The 23,362-nt window shown below is 54.8% G+C and overlaps 1 protein-coding gene across 4 annotated transcripts in view; it reads right to left on the reverse strand.

Annotated features, from left to right (window-relative positions):
• The window catches only part of FBXO42 (F-box protein 42), a 50,995-nt gene that overhangs the window by 16,740 nt on the left and 10,893 nt on the right, over nucleotides 1-23,362 (reverse strand). For 2 of the 4 annotated variants that reach the window (XM_066982123.1, XM_066982124.1), the window contains exons 2-4: nucleotides 20,590-20,856; nucleotides 17,242-17,358; nucleotides 9,776-9,910 (exon numbers count right to left, since the gene is read on the reverse strand). In XM_066982123.1, coding sequence (XP_066838224.1) covers nucleotides 9,776-9,910; nucleotides 17,242-17,358; nucleotides 20,590-20,839 — 502 coding nt within the window. In that variant the 5' untranslated portion in view covers nucleotides 20,840-20,856. Of the gene's footprint in view, nucleotides 1-9,775; nucleotides 9,911-17,241; nucleotides 17,359-20,589; nucleotides 20,857-21,277; nucleotides 22,190-23,362 lie in introns of those variants that run through there. The other 2 variants (XM_066982121.1, XM_066982122.1) reach the window with 2 other exon arrangements.

Genomic DNA, 23,362 nt, shown 5'->3' on the forward strand with positions numbered 1-23,362 from the left:
AAAAATTCCCTGCGCGGGCCCTGGAGGCTGATGAAGGAAGTAGTGGGAAAAATTCCTCCGCTCACGTCTGGAGGGATCTGCGCCCGGGGACCTCGTCTCTCAGAATCTAAATCCGACGAGGTTAAAGCAACAAACTGTTTTTCAAGCCTTTACGCCAGACCCGCGCCGACAATGCCCTCAGAGGGGTCTGTTTTCTGGCCTGTGCTTCTGGGGAAAAAAACGAGCGAGTGCTCCCAGAGATAAAAGATAAGAAACTGAATACAAGGAAGGACCGAGGGAGGGAACGAGTAGACCCCCAGCTTCGGCTGTCCTCGCGGCACCGTGCGGCTCCCAGGGCATCGGGAGCGGCCTCGCTGCCCCGCGGGCGGTGTGTTGGAGGGGTCTGGGGGCTCCTTCCTCGTCTGCATCCACATTTCAGTCAGCCAGGGGCGTGCAGATCAGCCAAGGACCAAAACAAAAGGGCTCCTCCCTGCAAAATGTTTCTAGAGGGTATCTTATTCCGGACACAAGCAAGAAGGGGGGGCAGCCAGCGAGCTATGGAGCGGAGCCGGGACGGGCAAGGAAAAACCATCTCCTGGAGGGCTCCTTGCTGGGGCACACCCAGGCGCTGCCAGGACTGCCTTGGCTGCAGCCTGCGGGGAGCCCCAGGCCCTCCACGTCTGAGATCTCAATGAAAGATCTGGCATATGACAGACTGAAACCTAGCCCTGTGCTCCACGGGGAGGAGCAGATGCTTGGGATCTCCTCCGCCTGACTCCACTTCTGCACCAGCATGCAGCTGCTCAGCCCTTCCCGTGCAGTTCAGGGCCTTCAAGAGAACCTCAAATCCCTGGGCCAGTACCAAGGCGAGAGGAGAACCAGACTTGCTTACAACATCCATCTCCCTTTGAACCGCTTCTCTCCCATGCTCCTCCACCCGTTTTCCCCCTGTGAAAGCCCCCAACCTGCAGAACACCATTTATTCCTACCGCGTCAGGCCAAGCTGTCAGGGACACGACAAGAGGGCATCAAGAGGGCAAAGCAGATTTCCCCGCAGAGCTGACACCGGAGCAGGCGCGCTGACGGACGCAGGCTGGCTGTCACTCCGAGCAGCGCGCTTCCCACGGCAGGGACTGCTTTCCCAAGCTGTGCACGCAGACGGCAACTTGCTGAACGTCCAGCGATGGCAGGATGGATGCAGCACACTGAGAGCAGGAACAGGAAGGCAGAAACCGCCCGGCGTTCCGGCCTGCTGACGTAAAGCCAGCTTTATGCCGCGTGGTGAGGGTCTGACACCAGGGCGAGATCCGCCACGAGCGAGCTCAGCACCCCCTCGGGCAGAGGCAGCGCCTGCACGGGCGACGCGAGCCAGCCCCGAGCCCTGGGCCCGTTCCCAGCTCCTTCAGAGCGCCTGCCTCCGGCACCGCATTCCTGCACCGCTGCACGTAACAACGACGGAGAAGCGACGGCAGCGGCAGCCCTGCGAACAAGACGAGGACGGGACCCTGACTGTGACTTCCAAACAGGCTCTGCCCCCATCCTCAAGCCATAAGGTGGATGTAGGAAGGAGATTATGGGGTGATTTCAAGAACTCCGTGGCAATTATGGTGTTGTTCCCGTAACTGCAGCGCACGGAAGCGCTCTGGGAACCCAGCCTGCGCACGCTGATCAGATCCCAAAGGAGACGCAGGTGGGCCAGGGGCAGCCTGCAGCCAGGCGCCAGCGGGGACGGAGGGAGCGGGGTGCCCAGCGAGCCGGTGTTGGACACGGAGCAGCACCAGCACCGAATGAAATCCCATCCCCTTCCCCGCGAGGGAGGTGGGGACAAGAAGCACAGCTGCTCTCAGACGAGCGCACGTTTTAGAGCTGCAGGTTAAAGCTCTGTTCCGAAACACGCTGCGTGAGCAGGTTTCCAGCTGCTCCCCCCCATCTGCGCTGCAGCCGCGTGCATGCACAACGCTGAAGAGGTGGCACAGATATTTTCCCTTCTTAACCCTGGTACAGGTAGACCACACCCATTTCCCATTCTGCCGACCAACTACAGAGCCCAAGGCTTTGCCTCTGAAGCATTTATTTAACGACTGCTCTCCCAAAGCAAGCTCTCTTTGGTACACAGGCAGAACACGTCCAAGAGCCGTACAAAATGCAGGGAAGGGGGCAGCAGGCTTTGGGCTCTTCCTGCCTGGTTCGGTGAATGCATGTGCAGGACAGATCCCTGCAAAATTTCTCAGGAGAAAACGGATCAAAAATCCACTTTCAGACGTTAAACACAAACAGCGGAAGAGGCCGCGGGAATGGAGGACGGGGCCTGGCAAATCAAAGGGAGGACAGATGTGTGTTGTAAACCAAAACCCGCGCAGATTAAGCATCTGATCACCAACGCAGAGCGATCCTACTGAACCTGAGCAGTGATGGATTAATGTCCTGGAAACCAGCCCTCCGCGCACAAGCAATACGTTCCCAATGAGGCGGCAGCAGATGGATTCGTCACAGCTTTGGGAAAAAAAGAAATCAACAAGAAGAACACTTACACCTGCCAGTTCTTCTCTTGGCCTTGAAACATTTCATATTTAATAACACAAGTTTCATTAGAGACGTTTTTCAAAACCACCCAAGTGAAGAAAGAAACAAATTAGCATCCTGTCTGCCTCGCACAGACTAACCCAGGGACCAAGAGGCACCAAGAAATACCTGAGCTTCACGGAGCTGCAGCTCGGAGCTGGCCAAACAAGCTCTGGGCTTGCTCTCTGGAGGGGCAGCAATGAAGTTAAACTCCACGTGCAAGGACGTTGCTGCCTTTGCAGAGAAGGGTGTAGCTTGCTGTTTTCAAACGCAGCAAGCCCGTCTGCCTGCGCGCTCCCTGCAACGATGCGTTTTGCACCAGAAATTGCTGTAGATGTTGCCCAACTGCAGTTTTCACTCCCAAAGCCCCTGGGAACAGCAGATGCCTGCATAACTACAGCGTGCTGCTCTCTGAAGCATTTCTGTGTGCACTGTCAGCCAGATTTCCCTTCAGAAGATGTACTTTGCCTCCTATTTCCAGGCTGCAGCGGAGCATTCTCAAAAGGCTCTCCGCCCCGGTGCTCCTCGGCACTCCCAGCCCGACAGACGAGCGCCTGCGCTCCCCTTTGCTGGTAAATCTGCGAGCCCAAAGAGGGAAAAAGCTCAATACATTTAATTGGAAAAAGCAGTTCCAAGCAGCCTGTGCTGTGACAGTGCCCGCCCTGAAGGATGCCATGAACGTGACGAGTGCTGCAAATGGCAGCAGCGCCACTGACTGTACCTGTACAGACACAGGCATCGAAACGGTCACAAAGCTGAGAAGCTCGCGGTTCCATTTCAAAAGGGCAGTAATTAGCTACGAGATAAGCACGCTCCAGTCCCACAGTCGGCAGCACTGCAGACCCACGAGAATTAAAGCAGAATTTCCACTGGGGTCAAGGCTTTCCAGGCTGGAGGGCTCACACAGCATTCGGTTGCGGTGCCAAAGTCAGGAAGGACAGAGACTTGGGATAACGTGGAAAGTTTTAGTCTGCAAAGGCAGGAACAGGACCTATAACTACTAAACCCAAAGGGGAATAAGGAAGAAACAAACCAGATCTGGAAAAGTCACCTGGACAAAGCGTCTTCCTCTTTTCCAGGCTGGGTTCAGTGCTACAACAGCACTCTTTATTCAGGTCTATCCCCTGCCATTTTCATCCAGAAAGACACTGCACATATGGCGAGGAATTTCCATGGGTTTCATTAACCTGCTCTACTTTGAAGCATTAGACACCTGAAGCCAGTGGCTGCAGTCGTAATTAGAGACACTATTCTGTGCCAGGTATCAGATTTTCACTTCTTTTGATTCCCAGGAGGCCAGGAGCTATGACATGGCTTTAGTGCGCTCAAGGTGATCCCAAGTTTTTATTAAAAAGTTAGGTGTGCCTCCAATTAAAAAGGCTGCTCGACGCTGCACTAAGTTTAGAAATGCACACGTACACAAAGATCATTTCGCAGCCTTCCCCTCAAGGGTATCTGGCTGTAAATGGAAGCAAGTTGGGCTAAATTTTGAAAGTTTATTTTCAAAATCGCCTCTCCTCGTTTCCTTCCTTGCACACATGGGAACGTGTCTGTTTTGCTCAGGAGCACCTCACAGGCTACGTTCTGGTGTCTCGGGACCAGCAGCAGCGCACGGACTGGGAGGCACTGCTTTAGAGACTCCTGCACTGGTCAGATCAGGATGTTGCCGTCCCCCCGCCCCCCCCCTTTTTTTTCCCAAAGCAAGGACATGCCTTAGATTGTTCGCGGCGTTGATCCAAGGCAAGTCGCTCTGCAATGGGAACAGGAGCATCGCAATACAGGGTCAGAGCAGAGTATTTCAGTAACAAGCCTCAGCAGGGACCGCTACAGAAAAAAAAGATGCAGCGCAGTCAAGGACAGCGGCTGAACAATCCGCACGATCTCAGGAGATCCTCAGACACAGCGGCTTCTAAACCCATCCAGACGTGCGACTGTTTCCATCGTTCAAACGACTGGTTGTTCTTCAGAAATGCCACTGCTCCCTCGGACCGTCCCGCAGCCCTGAGCGCTACGTACACCGACGTGCAGGTTCAGAGGGCTGCTCCCGCCGTGCCTGCTGGCTTTTGGCTGCACCACCTCCCTGTGCCCCGTCCCGGCAGGGCCCAGGCCATCGCCGCGGGGACCAGGCCATCTCTGCTCAGCTCCACAAAGCACCCAGGAGGCCCCGAAAAAGGAAGCTCGCCCCATATCAGCACCGTCGTTATGAAACTTCACCGAGTGTTTTGAAAACTTGCCACTGTTTTCCAAAAGGAGATTACAAAAACAGGGCTTTGTGCTCGGGGCAAGGTTTTTGGACAGCCTCGTCAAGGGCAAAGCGCTCTGTTTGCGCTGCACGCAGCGGGCGGGCTCCTGGTGCTCTCATGCTGCAGCCAAGAGAGCCTCCCACCGCACCGGGACCACATCTGATACTGCCTCCTTGGACAGGTGACAGCAGTCTCTCCTCCCTCCTTTCGTCTGCTCCTTCTGTTGACACAACACCATCAAAGGCACCTTCCCCTCAGCTCACGAGGGGAAACCCGAGCTCCAAACTCTCCGTCGAAACAGGGGCCAGAAACCGGCAGTGCTGAAGCGGTACGGAGCGGGGCCTGGGGAAAGAGCAGGGCTGGAGCAACAGATGCGGGAGAGGTTTTTGCACACTTACTGTGTCACATTAAGGCTACCCCAAACGCTTTCGGTACAGACTTGGTGCTGAAGCTGCCTGCTCGTTTGGGCTGGAGCAGCAAGAGGCAGGGAGGACGAACCAGTCGCTGCGCCCTGGCACTGCCAATGTCTAGAAAACGGAGAGGATCAGAGCATCTACCCACCGAGCATCGCCTGCCAGCCTGTTTTAAGCCTGAAATCTTGAGAGAGGTGAGAAGTGCTCCCATCTCCCCAGCGAAAGCTAAGGCGGCCTCGTTGCAGGGAGACAAAAGCACCAGGAAACGAGCGCTGGGAAGCTCTGCCCTCCTGCCGGAAGGGCGGACGCGGGCTGCTGCATGGCAAGGCTCCGTGCAGCAAACAGGAAGAGCTGAGCCGCGAGTCTGTGGAGCTGCTCCGATAGCGGAGCAGTGGGAAACCACGGTGCTTGAGGGTGGGCACTGCGACTCCTGGGGCTCTCTCGCCTTCTCCTGCAGCTGGAGGGACGATGGCAGCAAAGGAGGGGATGGTACTCGGCCCAGGGTGGCAACAGAGACCGAGCAGGGAGGATGCAGACTTCATGGTTTCGGCTAGCACTCCTCTCCCTGCAAAGACCTGGTCTTTGTGTTGTCATTCCTTATTTTATAAGCACGGTACAAGACCCTGATATTTAAAAAAAAAAAAAGCTTTCCACCTCTGCCCATTTAGCCTCTGGGAGCACAGGCAAAGCTATTGGCGTTTTTCTCTCCGATTTGAAAAAGGTACTTCCCAGCTCGGTGCACGGCTCTGGCAGACAGAGGCCAAGTGGTGCAGGGCTCCTGAGGAACACAACCCAACAAATACAGGAAGGGAGAAAGGCTGCAGGAACACACAGTTGCTTCAGGAGCCTGAAATAGCGCGGGCAAGCCAGAAAGACAGCTGCCTGGGGATACGGTCTCCATTCTGCCTATAAATTACCCACAGCGGCCCGAGGGTGACATGAACGTGAAACACCGAGTGGACGATGGCGTTGAAGGGCCTGGGTCCGCGCTGGTGGCTGAGGCAGCCTCTCCCAGGAGCTGCCACACGGATCGCAGGGCACAGAGATGGAAGGGATCCCAAGCAAGAGCGTTTCACAGACCTGGAAGGGAACAGGGCAAGTCGTCCCTGCCGCCAGCGCGGGGCTGAGCCCTGGGTTGGCCACCTCCACATGCCAGCAGCCCTGTGCCAAAGCCCTCACCGCAGGAGTCTGCGCAGCTCCTGCACTGACCCATTACGCCAGGCGTGTGACGTCTCCGTTTTAAGCAGCTTTTGGTTTCTTCCACAGCTGTTTCAGCTGCACGAGAACTCGTTTTCAGGGAGCACCAGAGGACTACCGACACCAAAGTCATGCCTGTGCCCTTGCTGCAAGAGCAGCGTGCTGTGGCTTGAGCTGCAGAGGAGTTGAGACTAACCCTTGCCTCCAGCTGGATAAACAAACTCCAGCTTAAACCACCTCCAGTCCTCGATCAGGTTCGCCTCTGCGCAGAGGGGCCAAAAATCAAAGAAGAGCCCGGATTAACTACGCAAATAAAGGCAAAGAAAGCATCCCCGACGCTGGAGGAAAGCGCTCACGGAGAACAGCACCTGCCTGGGGGGCCCCTGACCCAAGGACGACGCCGTGGCTGCCGTCGTGCACTCGCGAGTCAGCGCGAGACGGTGTCACTGCCCTGCGTAGGAAACGCTGGGAGTTCCTGTGCACGCTCCAACTCCTCTGCAGCCGGGAACGACGAATTTTACATCCCAGCAGCAGGCGCTGAGGGCGCACGAGCACCTCTCCTCCGCGGCCGGGCAGCCCCTGCTGCACGTTTCTTGCCCTCGAGAGGCACACACGGAGCCCTCAGGCTGCGGCCAGCCTTGCCCACATCCACGCACACCGCACCGAGGGCTGCGCTGCCTCTGCGCACCCTTGTGTGCCTGTCTCCATCGGTAACTCCCCTGCAGGGCTCCCACATACAAAGGCCATCCATTATCCCTCCCTACGCTCCCTCCTGCTCGAGCAGGATTTGCGTGTGGGAGTGAAGGAGGTGGAAAGTAACTCCGAGTGGCCAGAAGAGCTTGAGGGAGAGGAGTTTACAGGCATTCCTGCTCACGTTCCTAAAATAGAGATGCTGCTGCCCACCCACCTTTGGAAAGCGTTACACCCGACCAGCAAAAAGCGCTACATAAAAGCTGGGCACTAACTCTCTTGTTCTGCTCCAGTCTAATAAGTAAAAAGTCAATGCCATTGTTGTAGATCTAAGCAAAAAGCACTTTGAAACCTCAAAAATTAGGGTTTTTTGAAGCAATTACCTGCCTCCTCCGTCTCCGAGACTAAAGAAACATGGGCCCATTATTTCTTTGAAGGCTAAATATTTACTCCTGGGTTCAGTGCGGCAGCTCACGGTGGGGATGAATTACCCAGCTCTGATGTCATTTCATCTGATGCCCGCAAGTAAGAAAACCCAAATGAAAACAGCAGGTATGGAGAACAACAACAACAACAACAACAAAAAGCTTTCTCCTGGCAAAGCCCCGAGAGGGGCAGGGACGAAGCTGCTCCAGCTCACTGGAGCCACGGCCCTGGGCAGGGTCCAAGGCCTTTAGCACAGCCCCGGCGCCACGCTCCTGCTCCAGGGCTCCCTGGTTAAGGGCACAGGCCACCGTGCACGGTGACACCTCTCCGAGCCACAAGTGGCCTGGTGGAGAAGCCACTGTTGCACCCCGGGGACAGACCTACCCCACGGAGCGCAGAGCCCGCGACCTGCAGCAACGGGGTGGGAATTCCTCCCTCAACCTCCACGAGCAATTAGCTCGCACACACCCCGTGCTGGAGCAGGCGTTAATCAATCAACGTCAGCTCTTCTTTTAAGATCCCTCCTGCGTTATTTACATCTGACTCCAAGTTTCAAAGCTCTCTGCTTTTGCCCCCTCCAGCCACTATTCTTTCCCAGGCAGCGGGTGCCAACACTCTGGTTAGGGCACCAAAAAGGAGCTATGTGCAAGAAACCACCACCGGCACAAGCGCGGGTGACTCATCTTCTCTGAAGACCGACGAACAAGAGCGCTCTCTGTTCGGTGAGACTGCCTGAAGTTTCAGTTGCGATCTGATCTTGCTCCATGCGCTCATGACAGCATGCAGAAATATTTCCTCGGGGGATCTTCCCATGGGACTTAACTCTGACACATATTCCCACAGGACTTGTTCTTTTAACAGCGCTATTTGTTAGTAAGGCAGTGGGAATCCTACTTTGTGAAATACCAACGGAGTGACTGAGACGCAGAGCTGGGTGCCGGCGGCTGGGTTCATTAACGCGGTGCGAGCGCTAACTGCGAGTCATGCCCCACATTCAATCCGACGGAAGAACTCACTGGGCTGCAAGAATAGTCGTCCCGGGTCAGCCCAGAGGTCTGCACAGCCCAGTATCCTGTTTATGCTACCCATGGCCTCTCCTCCACCCTGAGCAGAGGGAGAGGAGCAGGCGAGCGCTGCGGCACGGAAGGAGGAAGAGCAAGAGCCAGTTTCCACAAGCATGCACTGTGGTTTATTTTCTTCCTCCATTTTAAGTCCGAGCCTGCTTAGTTCTCACCTGCAGACATAATACGCTGGACGTGCAGACTCAAAAATCAAATTGAAATGTTTAAAGCCTGTGTAGACTTATATCCCACCAACACCTCATACCGAGCACCAAGCTGTGCATTAACATTTCGAGTTACATCTGACCAGTTCTCCAGTAACACCAGTACGCAGGACATCTTGATTTCACAGGACTTCATAATAAAAAAAATGGTTAGACAGGAAAACACATCTTTAAACAATGATTGAGTAATCTTCAATACTGGAGGCGCAATACTTACAGCACACGAAGCAGGGGCAGGAGGAGTCTGCACCCAAGCAGACAACTCAGCAAGGAACGCCTGATGGGTGCTGAGCTCCTTTTCCTTTTGTTCTTCCCTCTCTTCGTTAAATGTAAAGCTTTTGCCAAAATGGCCAGTTTTATACTCCCTCCCCCCCCGCCCCGAGCTTCCCCCAATTCTTCTGCTTTTGTCAAAGTTATGTTAGTCAAATTCAGCAATATATGAAAAACATGCATCTTGTGTGTGACATTTGGAGTTCAAAGCCCGTGTGGGAAACCATTTGTGGCCTTTTCCTGCTCCGCTCAGAGCAGGACTGCAGGAACATACCTGTTTTCCCACGCTTTCCTGGGTGCTGTGGGTAGCCAGCATGGGCATGCCTCATCCACTCCTCAAAATACCTAAGTGGCAACTACCGAAGGTACTCAAAAATCGCAGCTCTGGGACAACACCACTTACTGGCACAGCCCCTCGTGACGGCAGTTAAGTGTCACTCATCCCACGTGGCATGAACCAGCACTGAACACCTTCTCCAGAGAAAGAGGGAAACCAGAAACAACTCAGCCTGCCTCACCGCACACTGCTGCAGGCAAGAGGACACCCAGACTGTCACAAAAAGGACGTGACCTGAAAACCATTCAATGATAAAACACGCGGGGAAACACGGACTGGGACCCCTCAGCCCTGCAGATAAGATCTGACGAGGGCTTTGGCAGCAGGGCAGCTGGAGAAGGGCTAGGGAAGGCGGCCGGGCGCTGCCCCTCACCTGATGCCAGGGGCCGGATCCACTCCTTGCTGTTGAGGTCGAGTCTCCAGAGGTCGTTGAAGGCAGCGTTGCAGCTGCTCTGCGTGCAGCCTCCGAACACGTACATCGACTGGTTGGCGTCATAGTAACACGCGCCTAGGGGAAAGGAAACCCACCATTAGTCCGTCCTTCTCCCGTCTTCATGGGTTGGGTGAAAAAGATTTTCTCCCCCCCCGGTCCGGGGATTCAGACAGGAGAAAAGCAAACAGGCTACAGCAACCCCAAAACCACGGGCTAGCTCAGGAGTATCCCCGACCGGTGTAAACCTCCAGCAAGAACCTTCTAAGACGATTATCCCCTCAAGCAGACCTGCTCCTGAAAGTGCAAAGAAAGCTGCCTTAGAAGCTTACAGCTAATTAGATTAGCCACGATTAACGCTTTCAGCATGCTTACCTTTTCTAAGCTATTTCACATCGCTTGTAGGGCTGTCAAATTTTACTAAGTGACAGTCCTGTACACCTACACTTGGTGGCTTATTCTTTTTTCCAAAGCTGACAGCATTTCTCCTTATCTCATCACAACTAAGTGCCACTGAAACGCAGGCATCTCACACGAGCATCCCCTTTGCTTCTTAGGTGCCAGGATCAGGCAGCACGAAGGGCAGCGGGGAGGGAACACAACACTTGACACAACCCCTCAGAGATACCTAGGGAAGAGAGAGCTTTTGGCTCAAAGCCGAACTCAGCAGCAAAAAAATAATCACTGTGCTGAGCCAGCTTGTGATACCCAGGCACCTCTGACAAGCCCTAAATTAAACATACACAGAGCAGACACGGATGGTGCAGCTCATCTGCCTCGGAGGATGCGTGTGAGCACGCCAGCACGATGCAAACGCGTTCAGAAAGTCAAACCACTGCGATTAACGCGAGAGGCGCTGAGGATACGAGCGGCGCTTCCCAGTTCCTGGTCTATCTCCCCTCAGAGCCAGCCCCAGCCCCGCCGAATTCACACAGCACCCCCCTGCCTGTCAGGGCCGAGCCCCGCACCGCGGGACGCCCGCGGCTCTTCGGGGCTCCCCCACCGCTCGCGGGCAGGGCCCTGGGACCCCGCCGGGGCCGCCTCGCGCAGACGGTGGCGCAGGGAGAAGGAGCTCGTCCTCCGGCGGTGGCTCTGACGGACACGCGCACCCTGACTCTAAGTTTGCAAGGATTAAATTTCCACGGGCAATTCCGGCACAGGCGTTGTAACCTGCCAATCCTCTGGCCTGAAAAGAGGGGCGATAGCAACAGGTACATGCCTCGGCTGCATTCCGCTTTTAGAAATTCAATCCTCCCTTGACCTGACACGGCCTGAAAATCTCAATTCTTGCGTTTTCTCAAAAAGTCTTCCCCTTTTTTCCTGCAGAGCTCTGGAAAGGAAAGCACACAGCTTTGGCAGCAAGGACAAGTTTGCTGCTGAAGGCCGGATCTACCTTGCAGGGAGCTGCTCTGCTGGTCACAGCATCTCCCGGGGCATATTTAACAGCCCCCAGTCACCACAAACTCAGCAGCACACAGATGGATGGTCCCAAAACACGAAATCCTTCCTGCGATCCCTCAGCACGAGCCCTGCTATGCCAGGGAAGCAGCATGCCTCCGACCTGGGCACCCACCTGCTTGGATGTGTTCAGATGAGGGTAAAGTACCCAAATCCCTCCCAAAACGGGACCGCATCCCCACTGACACTCGTTGCAAAGAGGATTCGCTGCCTGAATCCCGCTCAGAACCAACGCGTTTCCCAGCAAAGCCCAACCTCACACACAAGAGCCTTCAGCAAAGCCCCAAACCCCACCGTTTGCCCTCTCAACACAAACAGTGCCTGCACAGCGATTCCTCACGCGCTTGCTATCAAGTCAAGCAGGGGGGGAACCGCAGTGACTCTCCCGTGCGCACGTACACCAGGGTGCAGGAGAAAGACGCGGGGTTTTACGCTCCGGGAAAGCTGAAGGGCATCAGCTGGGGCTTGGAGGGAGCAGGAACCATCGCCCTCACCATGACAAGCGATATATCGCACAGCGGCGCAGAGCGAAAGGAAAAGGCGAAGTTCAGGCAGGCAGCCCCCGGTGCGGGGCAGTGCATGACCCCCGGGTCTGACGTGGAGAAGCACGCCGGGGCACGCAGAAGCCCCTCCAGGGCGGGTGTCCGCACACAGGACCCTGCGACACCATAAATAACCAGCACAAGGCAGGCTGCAAAATCAGCAGCACGGGGAGGGCAGGGCTCTAGCTAGGAAGGGAATTTGAAAAGAGAAATGTAAAAGAGAAATTCAAGTTCGCTGCGTGCCTGTAAGCTCAGCGCACGAGCGCAGCAGCTCCGACAGCCAGCATCATTCCGTGCTGAAGTCAAAGCTGAGGGCAGGGGTGCGAGCTGCGTCTCTCCTCCTCCGTCTCAACACCACTTGCTGTACGTGGCTGTGCACCAGCTCCACGAGTTACAAAATAAAAATAGATTTGGGTTAGCTGAGCCGACAGGACACGGGACTGCTCCAGGGGAGCTCGTACCACCACGGAACAACTGAGAGAGCGTCTGGGCTGGGGGAGCCAGACCGCCTGCTTCCCCTGCTGAGAGCCCGCCGAGGAGCCGGCCGCCCTCGCCCTTGGCTCTTGCTGGGAAGGCCGGGGCACGGAGCTGGCCACACAGCGGGGCCGGGGGACATGCGAGGGCAGCGCGGGACCGCCCAGCAACCCCGCACGTGCATCCACACGGGGTCCGTACCTGCAGCTGAAGGCTTCATCTCAAACCACATCTCGCCCAGCTGTATAATACACACCTACGCCACGCAAAATACCTGCGGAGCTGCCTTTGGGGTGGGGGATACGTTGAGCAATGTAAATAGTGGCGCAGTAACTGCGCGGGCTTCAGGAGGTACCTGGATTGGGATGCAAGCTGGCCTGCCTTGGCACCGAAACAGGCGGAGGAAGTTTGCATGACCCCCCAGCACGTCTGCCGGGGAGCAGAACCGGGAATAACGAGGAAGGAATAACGAGCGGGACCGGGAGTAATGAGCAAAGGCATGTCTGTAGCCTCACCCACTCCCCAGGACCAGCCCTGGTACCAGTTGTGCACGGTACGACCCCTCGCAGGCTGCTACGGCTCGGGAAGGTGAGGGTACCAGGCAGTGCGCCGCTCCCAAAGCACGTGCAATTCACAACCGGTGCAAAGCAACACCGTGCTTCTGGGGGGGTTCTGCTCAACGTTTCTTGAGAGCTTACTGCTTCCTTAGAAATCTGATCGCTACCTCATCGTGACAGGTCGAGAGCCTCTTACCTCCTCCCCACGCCAAAGCCTTGGCAACTCCTGCTTTCACACACGGTGCAGCTCATTTATTATTTTGAGGGGAGGTGGCAACATTCCTCTGCTCTATTTGGATTTAAAAAACCGGCCAGCCAGACAGGCACCATGACGTCCGCACGGCATGTATTTTAATCCTAGACCAAAATAATTTAAACTTTGCCTTCCTGCTTCTTCTTAGCAAGCCATTCAAAGCTTCTGAAGCCAAGGAAGACAGATTAGGTTGAGAAAAAGTAATTAACGCAGGCACAACTGAAAACTCCGGTTTGATACCAGCCTTTCAGGGTGCAGAACAAACCCAGGGAGGAAGATGTGCATCCGCGGTGCTTTCAGCTCTTTGTTGGGTGGAAAGCAAGGAGGAGCTGAAACCCTGGGATGGATTTTTATTTTTTTAAAGGACTTAGGTTCCAGTCAAATTCAGCGTGTCCCAGAGTTTCAGTACTGCAGAGACGGCATGCTTTTGTAACTGGAAAAAAGAATAAATATTTCTGATGTTTGAAGACACCGATACGCAAACAGACTGCAAAGGCAGCTTATTTTGAACACACTCCTGTTTTCCCTCTGTGCTGCACAACAGCCACGAACAAAGCATCACAGATTTTTCACCCAGAGCGTGAGATAACCAAAATAAAGATCAATGGACTATAACTGGGAAGGGAAACCTGAATGCAAAACACATGCCCTTTGTGATAATTAGAGGGCATTGACTTTCTAAACGTCAAGTACATCAAATACAGTAACCTATACATATGGGAGTCAAGTTCAGAGGTCAGATTCCCCATCAGAGAGAGGGGAAAAGTCAGCTGGCAGTTGAACTCCCATTGCTACACGGCTCCCAGCTGAAAATAGCGCCGCAGCTTTGCTGCTAACCGTTGTCGAGCCATCACGGCTTCAGAACTGCCCCACAACACGGCCCCACCAGCTACTGATGGCGCCAGCCTGACGGAGCTCCCGTGCTTCCTTAGCTTCGGCTCAGGGCAGGAGGTGCAGCACCACAAACAGAGTCCCCAGCACCACGAGACGGTGCAGAAGAGCTCCCTGCCTCCTTCGAACGCGACCCCAGCCTTACAGCCTCTTCACTTGCATGTTCAGCGGTGCTCCCAGCAGCGCCCTGCCGAGCTGGGCGTTGAGCCGCCAGCAGCGCATCCTTCCAGGCACGCTGGGTCGCGCAGGGAGAAGCTGGCCGTGCCCAGCCCGCTTGGCACGGGAGGCAGCGCGAGCGCGGTGCCGGGAGGCAGGGCTGCGGATGAAAGGGCCCGGGCCCGCTGGCTGGCACCGGTGTTTACGCCAACTGCGCCGCAAGTTGCGGCACGACGAGAATGCTCCGGACCTCGGAAAGTTCAGCTCTGCAACTGCCTTCCACCTCTGCGTGGGGTGTGTGTGTGTGTGTGTAGAAATCCTGCACCTACCCCCTTCTGCTCTACAATTTCCCCGCTGCAGTCAGACCAGGGACTCAGCGCAGTCAGAAGGCAGCGATATATTTAGCAAAGCTGGAAGAACAAAAGCTGTAGCTGCTTGGTCCCCTTGCTCTGGTTGAGAAGCGGCCCGTCCTGTAAAACAAACATCTTTCCAGTTTTTCCCTCGTCTCTCAGGGTAAGTTTGCTTTAATTAGTCATCACGTTGGTACCATGCTCCCCAGACCGTACGGAAACATTTCAGTTACAATTAGTCACCGCAGAACCAACTCCTCCATCAAAGGATCAATATTTCTGGCTCAACGGTCAACATTCCTTTGCTGCCTTTCCTTTTCTGCATTCCTCCACCTTTTGACATCACTTTCTGAGTGCAGCCAGTTATTTAACTGCATGAGTCATTGCCCTGGTATGATCTCTGCAGGCTTATACATTAGGGCTAAAGAAGACAATTAGATGACTGCCGCAAACTTTCCACGTTCAGACACCTACCTGGTCTTCATCTCAGAAACCTAAGCATGAAGTACATCTTCTGCTAAGCCTCTATGCTTAAATCTCAAAGAATAGCATTGCTGATAATTGCATAGTGTTGTGCAGCTTTGGTTAAACCCTTCAGAAAACCTACAGCCCATCCATAAAGGCTGTTATCAGCCAAACTCGTCGTACGATCAAAGGCCTTGACAAATGCTTCCTCCCCATAAAACAACGGGAACGCACATTAGTTATTCCTTATCGAACAGTTTTTCAATTACGTTTCTCAGAATTTATAGCAGACGATGACCTCTAACTATTTAAAATTCTCACCTGTCATGTTAAATATTGGCTCCAAATTAGCACTTCTGAGATATTTCTAATAAATCTTGAAAGAAAGAGACAGCCCTAGCCAATCCTTCGATGCTACCGCTGCCCGTTCACTTCAAAGGACTCATACCCGGCAGATGACGTCTTCCCGTGAAACCTGGTGAGCCACCCCTAAAAAATGTTTTGCGAGCCCTCCCTCACTCCCCCTTCCCAGACCTCCTGTTCTTAGCTTGTCTCACCGCATATTAGTACTCCAGATCACAGTTTTTCGGATTCTCTTTGCACTGTGATTAATGATTTGTTGCCTCAGTTCTAGCCTCTCACTCAGAAAGGAATCTCAGCCCAGCCCAGCTTTGATCAGACCTTCCTCCAGGCTCTGATATTGGAATCCACCCACAAACGCACGCGGCTTTGCTGTAGGGAAAAGCAGATACCGCAGATCTGGAGAACTGTTCAAAAATAATTAATTTTAAACCAGCAAACAAGTTAATCCAGATTAGCTTTCTGCACATCGAGAGCATTAACAATGCTTCTGTAGTGACCAAGGGCTGAGCGGAGCCAGGACGGTGTCACTGAGGCTAATGGCGATCAGAGGCTCCGAGAGCTGTGGCTTTGGTGAAACAACTCAGTCTGGAGCAAGTGGCAGGAGCAGCACATTCCGAGGAAGCCCCTGCTGGGCAGCAGAAAAAATGAAAGCACACGCAGCGAGTCCTTGGCATAATATTTGGGCCTTCTTTGGGTAATTCATTGCTAGCCTTACAGCTCACCAGGCACGAGGAAGCTGCTCCAAGGCACTGGGGTGGAAACGGTGCAGGTGAGATACCCCCTCAGAAACAGGCCAGTTAGGACGGACACCACCACCAGCAAACCGAGGGAAAGTACCCGTGAATCTGCAAGTCATCGGGAAGCACTTCATTAATGTTGCTGCTTCAAAACGAGTGACGAAACGTGGTGCCTTTTTGAAGTTTTAGGAGGACACCGAAATCCTTGAAGAGGAGAACGCTGCCACCAGAACATCCCACAGCGTCTCCTAGGCTTTTTTTTGGGCAGGAGGCTGCACATTCTGTGCGTTGGCTGTTTCATAAATTATTACTCGGGAGTATGAAAATTTTATGACTGCTTGCTCTTGGAATTGCACCGCTTACATCATGTTTATTTACCTTCATAAACACAAAGTTTGCTCCCCGGAAGAACCGTCTCCCAAAGAGGTCTGACCCAGCGACAAAGCCACAAGGACTGAATTTTTGTCATATTTCAACACGGTGCCTGGCACAGACACTGCACCACAAAAAAGTTTTATTTAAGTATCTTCCCCTCAACGGGAACCCGTTCTCTGTTCCAGAAACTTGGAAGCAGGGCAAAAATTCCACCATAAATTAAGCAATGTTGTCAACTGAACTGCTGACTTCTATCAGCAAATCACACCCACGGCAAGCGTGCTTGCCTCAGTACCTCTCATCTGCAGCCCTTTGTGTTTTGTTTTGAAGCACACCACGCTCAGCCTCCTCCAGGCTGCTGCTCACAAGCGTAAGAGTCGATGTGCTGCGTAAAGCAGCCAGCGTACGTCCCCGCGTGCAGCGGGTCGGCAAACCCACTGGCTACAACAGCCACTGGACTGGAGGTTTCTCTTGAAGGGGAGCTGTGTAAAGAAGTCTGCACGTAAAATTTGCAAAAAAACAGGGTGGGATTTTTTTTCCTAACTCCGTTAACATTTCCTCTTTCTAACCTGGGACAACAAACAACTACTGAATCCCTATTCTTGTGTAAAGTGCTTGTGTTGGCAGAGCTGCCGCGTTACACCGAGCAGATAAAGCTCTGCTGCAGCAACAGGCACGTGCGCCACCACTCCGCCCCGAATGGCACAACGCAGACACCTCGTTACAGCTTCCCACGGGACCTCAGAGCTGACGAGGGGCGAGCGGAGCCCTCCTGGGCAGCTACTTACTGTGCGAGAAGCGTTGAGTGATGGGGGTTCCTGGGTAGGGGTAAGTGCGACTCTCCCACTGAATGTTTCCTTCTTGCACCGCTTTGATAAAGCCGTGATAACACTGATGGGCCACACCTAGAGAAAGACGAGACGTCAGCAGAATTTGAGGCATGTTTAGAACAGACCGTGTCTGCACAGTTGCACAAGCACATCCAAAACCAGCACATAACACACCTATATGAAGGAGCGTGTGTATACGCCGCCTGACAGCCTTCATAGGGAGCAGCGAGCTTGGAGAAGCCAAAGCAAATGACAACTTATCCCTCGGTGGTGTGCGGTGAGTAGCAGCACGATAGCAATTACAAAACAACCCCAGTATTTGGGCTATAAATACGCTGGTGGATATTCAGAGGATTCAAAAGAATGAAGAACATGGACTCTGCAAACGCAGAAATCAGCGTTCACTCCATTTATTTACCACACCTTTGCTATTTGTCAGCTGTGCTTGGTAAAGCCAAGCCTTTGGGATAGGTAAGTGTGTGTGAGGCTGCGGTTCTGCCCCGCTGCCCGGAGGCAGCCGCTAACGCGCAGCTGCCCCGGACCGAGGTGCTCTGCCGCGAGCTGTAACAACCAGCGAAGGCTCAGCTGGAGGCAGGGGGCCCGCAGTCAGCACACCGGAGACCTCACCTGCTGCCAAGGAAGGTCTCTGGGGAGCAGATGCCGAACCCGGCATCCCTACGCCCCAGCACCTGGCCGCAGCCAGGCAGCGGGGAGCCAAGGTGCCAGCGCGACTGTTTGCGCAAGGAGCTACGCACAAGCACGCTTCAGGTCACTATAAACACGTATTTAAACACAAATCCCATGTATTAGGGACATGTCTTCCCAGAGAGGGGTTTTTGGCCCACTCTGCTGCAACACAAGGCTAATCACACCCAAATTAATGCTGCATGTAAGCACGCATTTCTGCCAGAGGAGCACACAGGCCTTAAAGGACCACTGAGGACCAACAGCACATAATAATAAACTTTTAAGAGAATGCCTGCAGCTACTGGACAGTAATCTACAGTAAATATGACAGGGGAAGCCAGTGACAAAAGGCAGCGTGTGTCAGGTGAAAATATTCCTTCTTAGCCTGCCAGGGCGTCGATCTGTCCTACAGGAGGTGGCTCCAGCTCCTGTGGCGCAGACCAGCAGCAGAGCCACAGCTAATCCTGGGCATGGAGAGCGTGCCTGCTTGTGCAGAGAAGGGCCAGAGACTGCTTGCTGCGGGAAGAAAAGGGGCTGGTGAAGCCTTACGACTGCAGCAGCTCAGCAGATGCTCTGTGGCCCCAGCACCTGCTCCGCCTCGCGCCCACAAGCCCTGCTGCCTCAAAGCGCTCAGAGCCGCGGGGGCAGGATGCAGCCCGTCACGCTTTTGCAGCAAAACATCAGCTTTGAGAAAGCGTGCAGAGCGGATCCTGGTATAGCTCAACGCCGTTCACCTCTAGCACTCGGGTGCTAACAGAACTTCCAACGCCAGCGTCCAGCCCCCGGGCCGGTGTAAGCCTCGCCGTGCCCTGACACCGAAGGGCTGGAGCAGTCCTCGTTGGCAGCCCGGGCTATGGCAGCAATTGCACTCAAGGTGCCAGAACCTGCTGGGATTTTTCCCCGAGAGTTTGCTGACCGCAAGCCCTGTGCCAGGAACACCCCCAGCAAGAAATCACACTCAGGGGTACACAGCAGGAAGCTTCAAAAAATGAAGCCCTGGATCTTCAAGCAGCTGGTCCCCAAGAGACACACGGGAAACGTAACCTGAACTGTAGGATTTTGGAGCAGATGTATCCTGACAAACAGGAAAAATTAACCAGGAGCAAACAAATCAAGCATTTACCTCGAGTAACCTCTGCTTCGCAGAGCACACGTTAGTGATTACACTCCCTTTGCGCTGTAACCACCACAAAAACGATGCGGCTGCCCAGCACCTCTCACCGCCCAGGCTCACTCCAATGTCACGGGGCGCCTTGGGCTGCTCTTCCCTCCCCTACACTCCAGGACGTTTCCCACAGTCTCTGTTGGGGTGAATCACCGGCTGCTTGCTCACTCCAGCTGCATCCTTTGCATCTCTTAAGGCTGCTTCAGGAACAAGCGTGTGTGAGAAAGCAGCGACTCAAGGCCATGGGCACTTGAAAACCTTTCAGCAGAGGTGCAGACTGCTGAGCCAGCAGGACCGGAGCACTGCACGTTCGTGGGCCCAAAATTATGCCAAAAAGTAATTGTGCAAGGCTTACTTCTGAAGGAGCTGCATTTTGGTTCAACCTCCAGCCTGTTAAACTCCGGGCAAGGCAGAGAATCCTTGGAATCTCAGCAATGCTTCACATGTGTGAGGAAGTCCACAGATGAGACATCACCCCACACACCTGCCCAGCCATACGCAGCGCCAACGGCGGAAAGCACGGCGCTTCTCGCCTGACACCTGCTCTGCACTTCCCAGAAGAAACAAGTTACCCAAGTGCAGCAGCCTGCCTCATTTCCTACAGATTTAACCGGTGTTGTCTCTCAAAGCGCCTGTTTTTATGAAGCCTGCAACCAGAACTCATGTGTCCAAAGCCTAACGTAACAGAAATCACCGCTGTATGCGGGAACACGGAGCCACGAGGCAGGTAGAGTTTGCGCAAGGCTACAAGCGGAGCTCTTTGTCGTATCACATGTATCTAGCATTAAAATATCCCCATAAGGCTTCAGAATTAATGCTGCACGGAGGCAAAGCGAAGTATCTGTATCTCAGGGCTACTCTTTCAGGCAATCTGAATATGTAGATCTCTATTAACGTAGATGCAGTTTACACTTTGCCACTTATCTTCAGCAGAGCTGTCAGAACCAGGCACGGTTTTGTTTCCAACCAAAAGCACAGGCTTTGGGAACGTAACTATTGAGCAAGACGCAAACACAGCACAATTATAGCCACATTAGACATGGGATGCCGGGAGCGGGGCACTGCTGTGCGTGTTGGAGGGGAAGCCTGAATGCAAGGTCAGGAGCGCTGCACGTTAGCAGTGCACGGGCAGCGTTCAGAAGCAGAACTAAGCGAGCAGCCTGGTCGTGGGGGTTTTGGGGTTTTGCTCTTTCCTACTTCAAAAGAGAGCACCCAGCCCGACGGCAGGGAGCAAGCTGCCTCAGCTGAGGGGCTCCGTTCTGCAGCACCGGAGTTATCGGCAACACACCAGCAAGGCGAGGCTTCAGCTGCTTTTCAGGCATTTTGCAGAAGTCGGATTTCTGAGTGAAAAGGGAGAAACTAAAGGCAAGTCTAAAGCAAAGCAAAGAGCAGCTGCAACGTGAAGCCACATTCCCACAATTAAAAAAACACATTCTCACTACAGCCGTTTGTACCTTTGATTAGTCGATACCACTGTTTGCAGACAAGGGCAGCAGTTTTGTGCTCCTGATACGGTGAAAGGAAGGACAGGATATATTCCAAAACCTCTTCGGGGAGCTCCAACATCGATCTGTTATGCCTGGTCTCCTCCACCTCCAGCTCAGCATGGGGCTCGTCATCTTGCTCCATCGTCCCTTCGACCACAGCTTCTTCGGGGTCCACGGCCATGAAACCGTCATCTTCACTGTCCGAGGAGCTGGCCATGGCATTCCACTTCACAGCTTCGAGAGAGAGACAACACTGAGGTCACCGAGCGAAACCCAACAGCATCAGAAACGCAGCTGCAAGCCGCGCACGTTACACGAGAGGTCTACACAAAGCCCTGCACCAGTAAGCTCCAGGTCAAGGACGTGGTTTTTGCAAGGCTTTGAAGCAGGCTGCACGCAGTTTAGGAATGAGCTCAAGAGACCAAGCAGCCGGGGCGTGCAGACAAAAGGTTCGGCACCTTTCCTCCCCCAAACAAACGCTAACCACCACCATCGGCGGGGCAAGGCTCGCCTCTGCTGGGAAAGCAAACACGTCACGCCGCTCTCTGGCCGCGGAGCGTTTTCCCAGGCCACTTCTTCATCTCTCACCGCTCTCAGCCCCGCCGCTGCCTGCGGACAGCACCAGGGAGAGCAAAAAGGAAGAAAGAAAACCCACCGCAGGAATGAGAGCCTGCGACAGCCCCGCTCCCCACGGCCTCCCCTCGCCACCGCCGCACCGCTGGCCCCGGCAGGCCCCGGGGGCAGGACGTGGCGGCGGCGTCCCCGCAGCTGCCCGCGGTTTGGCAGCGCCGAGCTGCGGGGCGAGGAGGTGCCGGTGCCTGGCACGGGGCGGGGGGCAGGACCGGGATCCCCGGGGAGCCAGGCGGGACAGGAGCGAGGGACAGCTCGCAGCCGCTCCTCCCCTGAGAAACCAGTTTGGCCAGCGAGTCTGCTGCACGCCGGTGCTGGGGCTTCCCAGGGAGCACACGCTGCTGCGGGAAGAGGGGGAAAAGCCCCGTCCTGCTCTCCTTTAGCACCCCTCTCGCACCCCTCGTCCGCCTCTCTGTTTTATACAAGTGGCTGCTCGGGGTAGGTGAGGAAAGAGAAACCCCACAGGATTTACTGCCGACGACAGGCTGGGATACCGTCGCTCCAGCCATCCAGAGCACGCGAGGCATTCGGCAACGATGACAGGAACACATCGCGAAGTAAATCCACCTTAACGAGTAGCCGCGTCCAGTCTGGCCACGGGCATGGGTTACGGACTGGGCACGGATTACGGACCGGGCACGGGTTACGGACCGCCATCAAACCCGTGGCGGCCGGCGCGAAGCAGAGCCCAGCCCCTGCCTGCTAGGAACCAGCAGCGGCGCCCACCAGCACAGGACCAAAAGGTCCCAGATCCCCGTCCCACCGCCCAGCGCAGCCCGTGGCCCCCCGGCTACGGGACACGTCCCACCCCCAGCGAACCCAGAGAGCAGGCCTGCTCCTCACCAGGGGAAACGAGGCAGACTTTGCCCGAGTTCAGCTCGGACAACTCGCTTTTACCCAGCTCTTAGTGTCACGGCAGGTACGGCTGGGAGGAGGCTGAGTTACCTGCCTGACTCCTGACACCTACGCTGCTGTAGCAGACTTCCAGCGATGCAACCTGCCCCCTCTTCCCAAGCTGCCCCCAACCCCAAGCTGCCCCCAACCCCAAGCTGCCCCCAACCCCAAGCTGCCCCCAACCCCAAGCTGCCCCCAACCCCAAGCTGCCCCCAACCCCAGGTAAACCCAGGGCTTGCCCTGCCCGTGCCACGCGCAGCTCCGGCAGAAGAGCCGCGGGGCAGCAGCCCGGAGGCGCCAGGCACGAAGCTGGCCGTGACAACTGATTCTCACGCAGAGAAATCCCGCTAGGCAGCGTCACCCGCCACTCCTGTCAGCCTCCCCGATGAAGCAGCTTCAGAAAATCCCGGGGGCTGTCAATCTTCCAGAGAAAGCAAGTCAAAATTAAACTTGCAGTCAGCACGCTAACAGATGCTCTGCGAATTCTCCAGTGTCAGAAATCCTTCCCAGAGTCAATGTTATGACAAAGAAAGCCTGAAACCCAAACGCTCTGACATAAGTGCTGCTGCGTCAGCAGACTGCGTTACACAGCAGAGAATGCACAAATTCCCAAAGATTAAGAAATTGAAAACTAAAAAAAAAAAAAAAAAATCACACTGAAAAAAAATAAATTAAAAAGCAGTGGGTTGGGTCTTTTCCAAGCAAAAGCATCTCCAGTCAGGAAGCATATGTGCCTCCTTCCACCTCGGGCAGCGCTGCAGGAAGCCGGAGGCTCCCCAGCCCGCAGCCCTGGCCGCTCGGGTCGTGCCCGAGCCGGGGAGCTCGGGGTCAGCGCCGGCCTCGCGGCTTGGGGGAACGGAGCAGCACAGCAGGAGAGGCGGCGCGGAGGGCGCTTCGCACCCCAAAAGCGTGCGACGTGCTGGGAAAGCAAAGTGAAGCGCACCCGGGTCCGGTGCAACGGGACGCCTGGAGGTGACAGCGCTGAACATAAGCCTCGGCTCGCCAGGTTCACACGAACCTGCTGTTAAGGCCGAGAAGCAAGGATTACGTCGATGTGTTTCCCAACAGCTTGTATTTACCGCTCACATAACGTCCAGAACCTGCTGGAGGACGGCAGCTGAGCAGCGCAAGAACGAACGCCCTCCTAACGAGGACTTTTCCCAGCTATAAAGAGCACAATTATTAAATCCCAATTTCAATCCTCGGGAGCAGGCTC

The sequence above is a fragment of the Anser cygnoides genome, chromosome 23, assembly GCF_040182565.1.
Source record: "Anser cygnoides isolate HZ-2024a breed goose chromosome 23, Taihu_goose_T2T_genome, whole genome shotgun sequence".
NCBI classification, from domain to species: domain Eukaryota; kingdom Metazoa; phylum Chordata; class Aves; order Anseriformes; family Anatidae; genus Anser; species Anser cygnoides.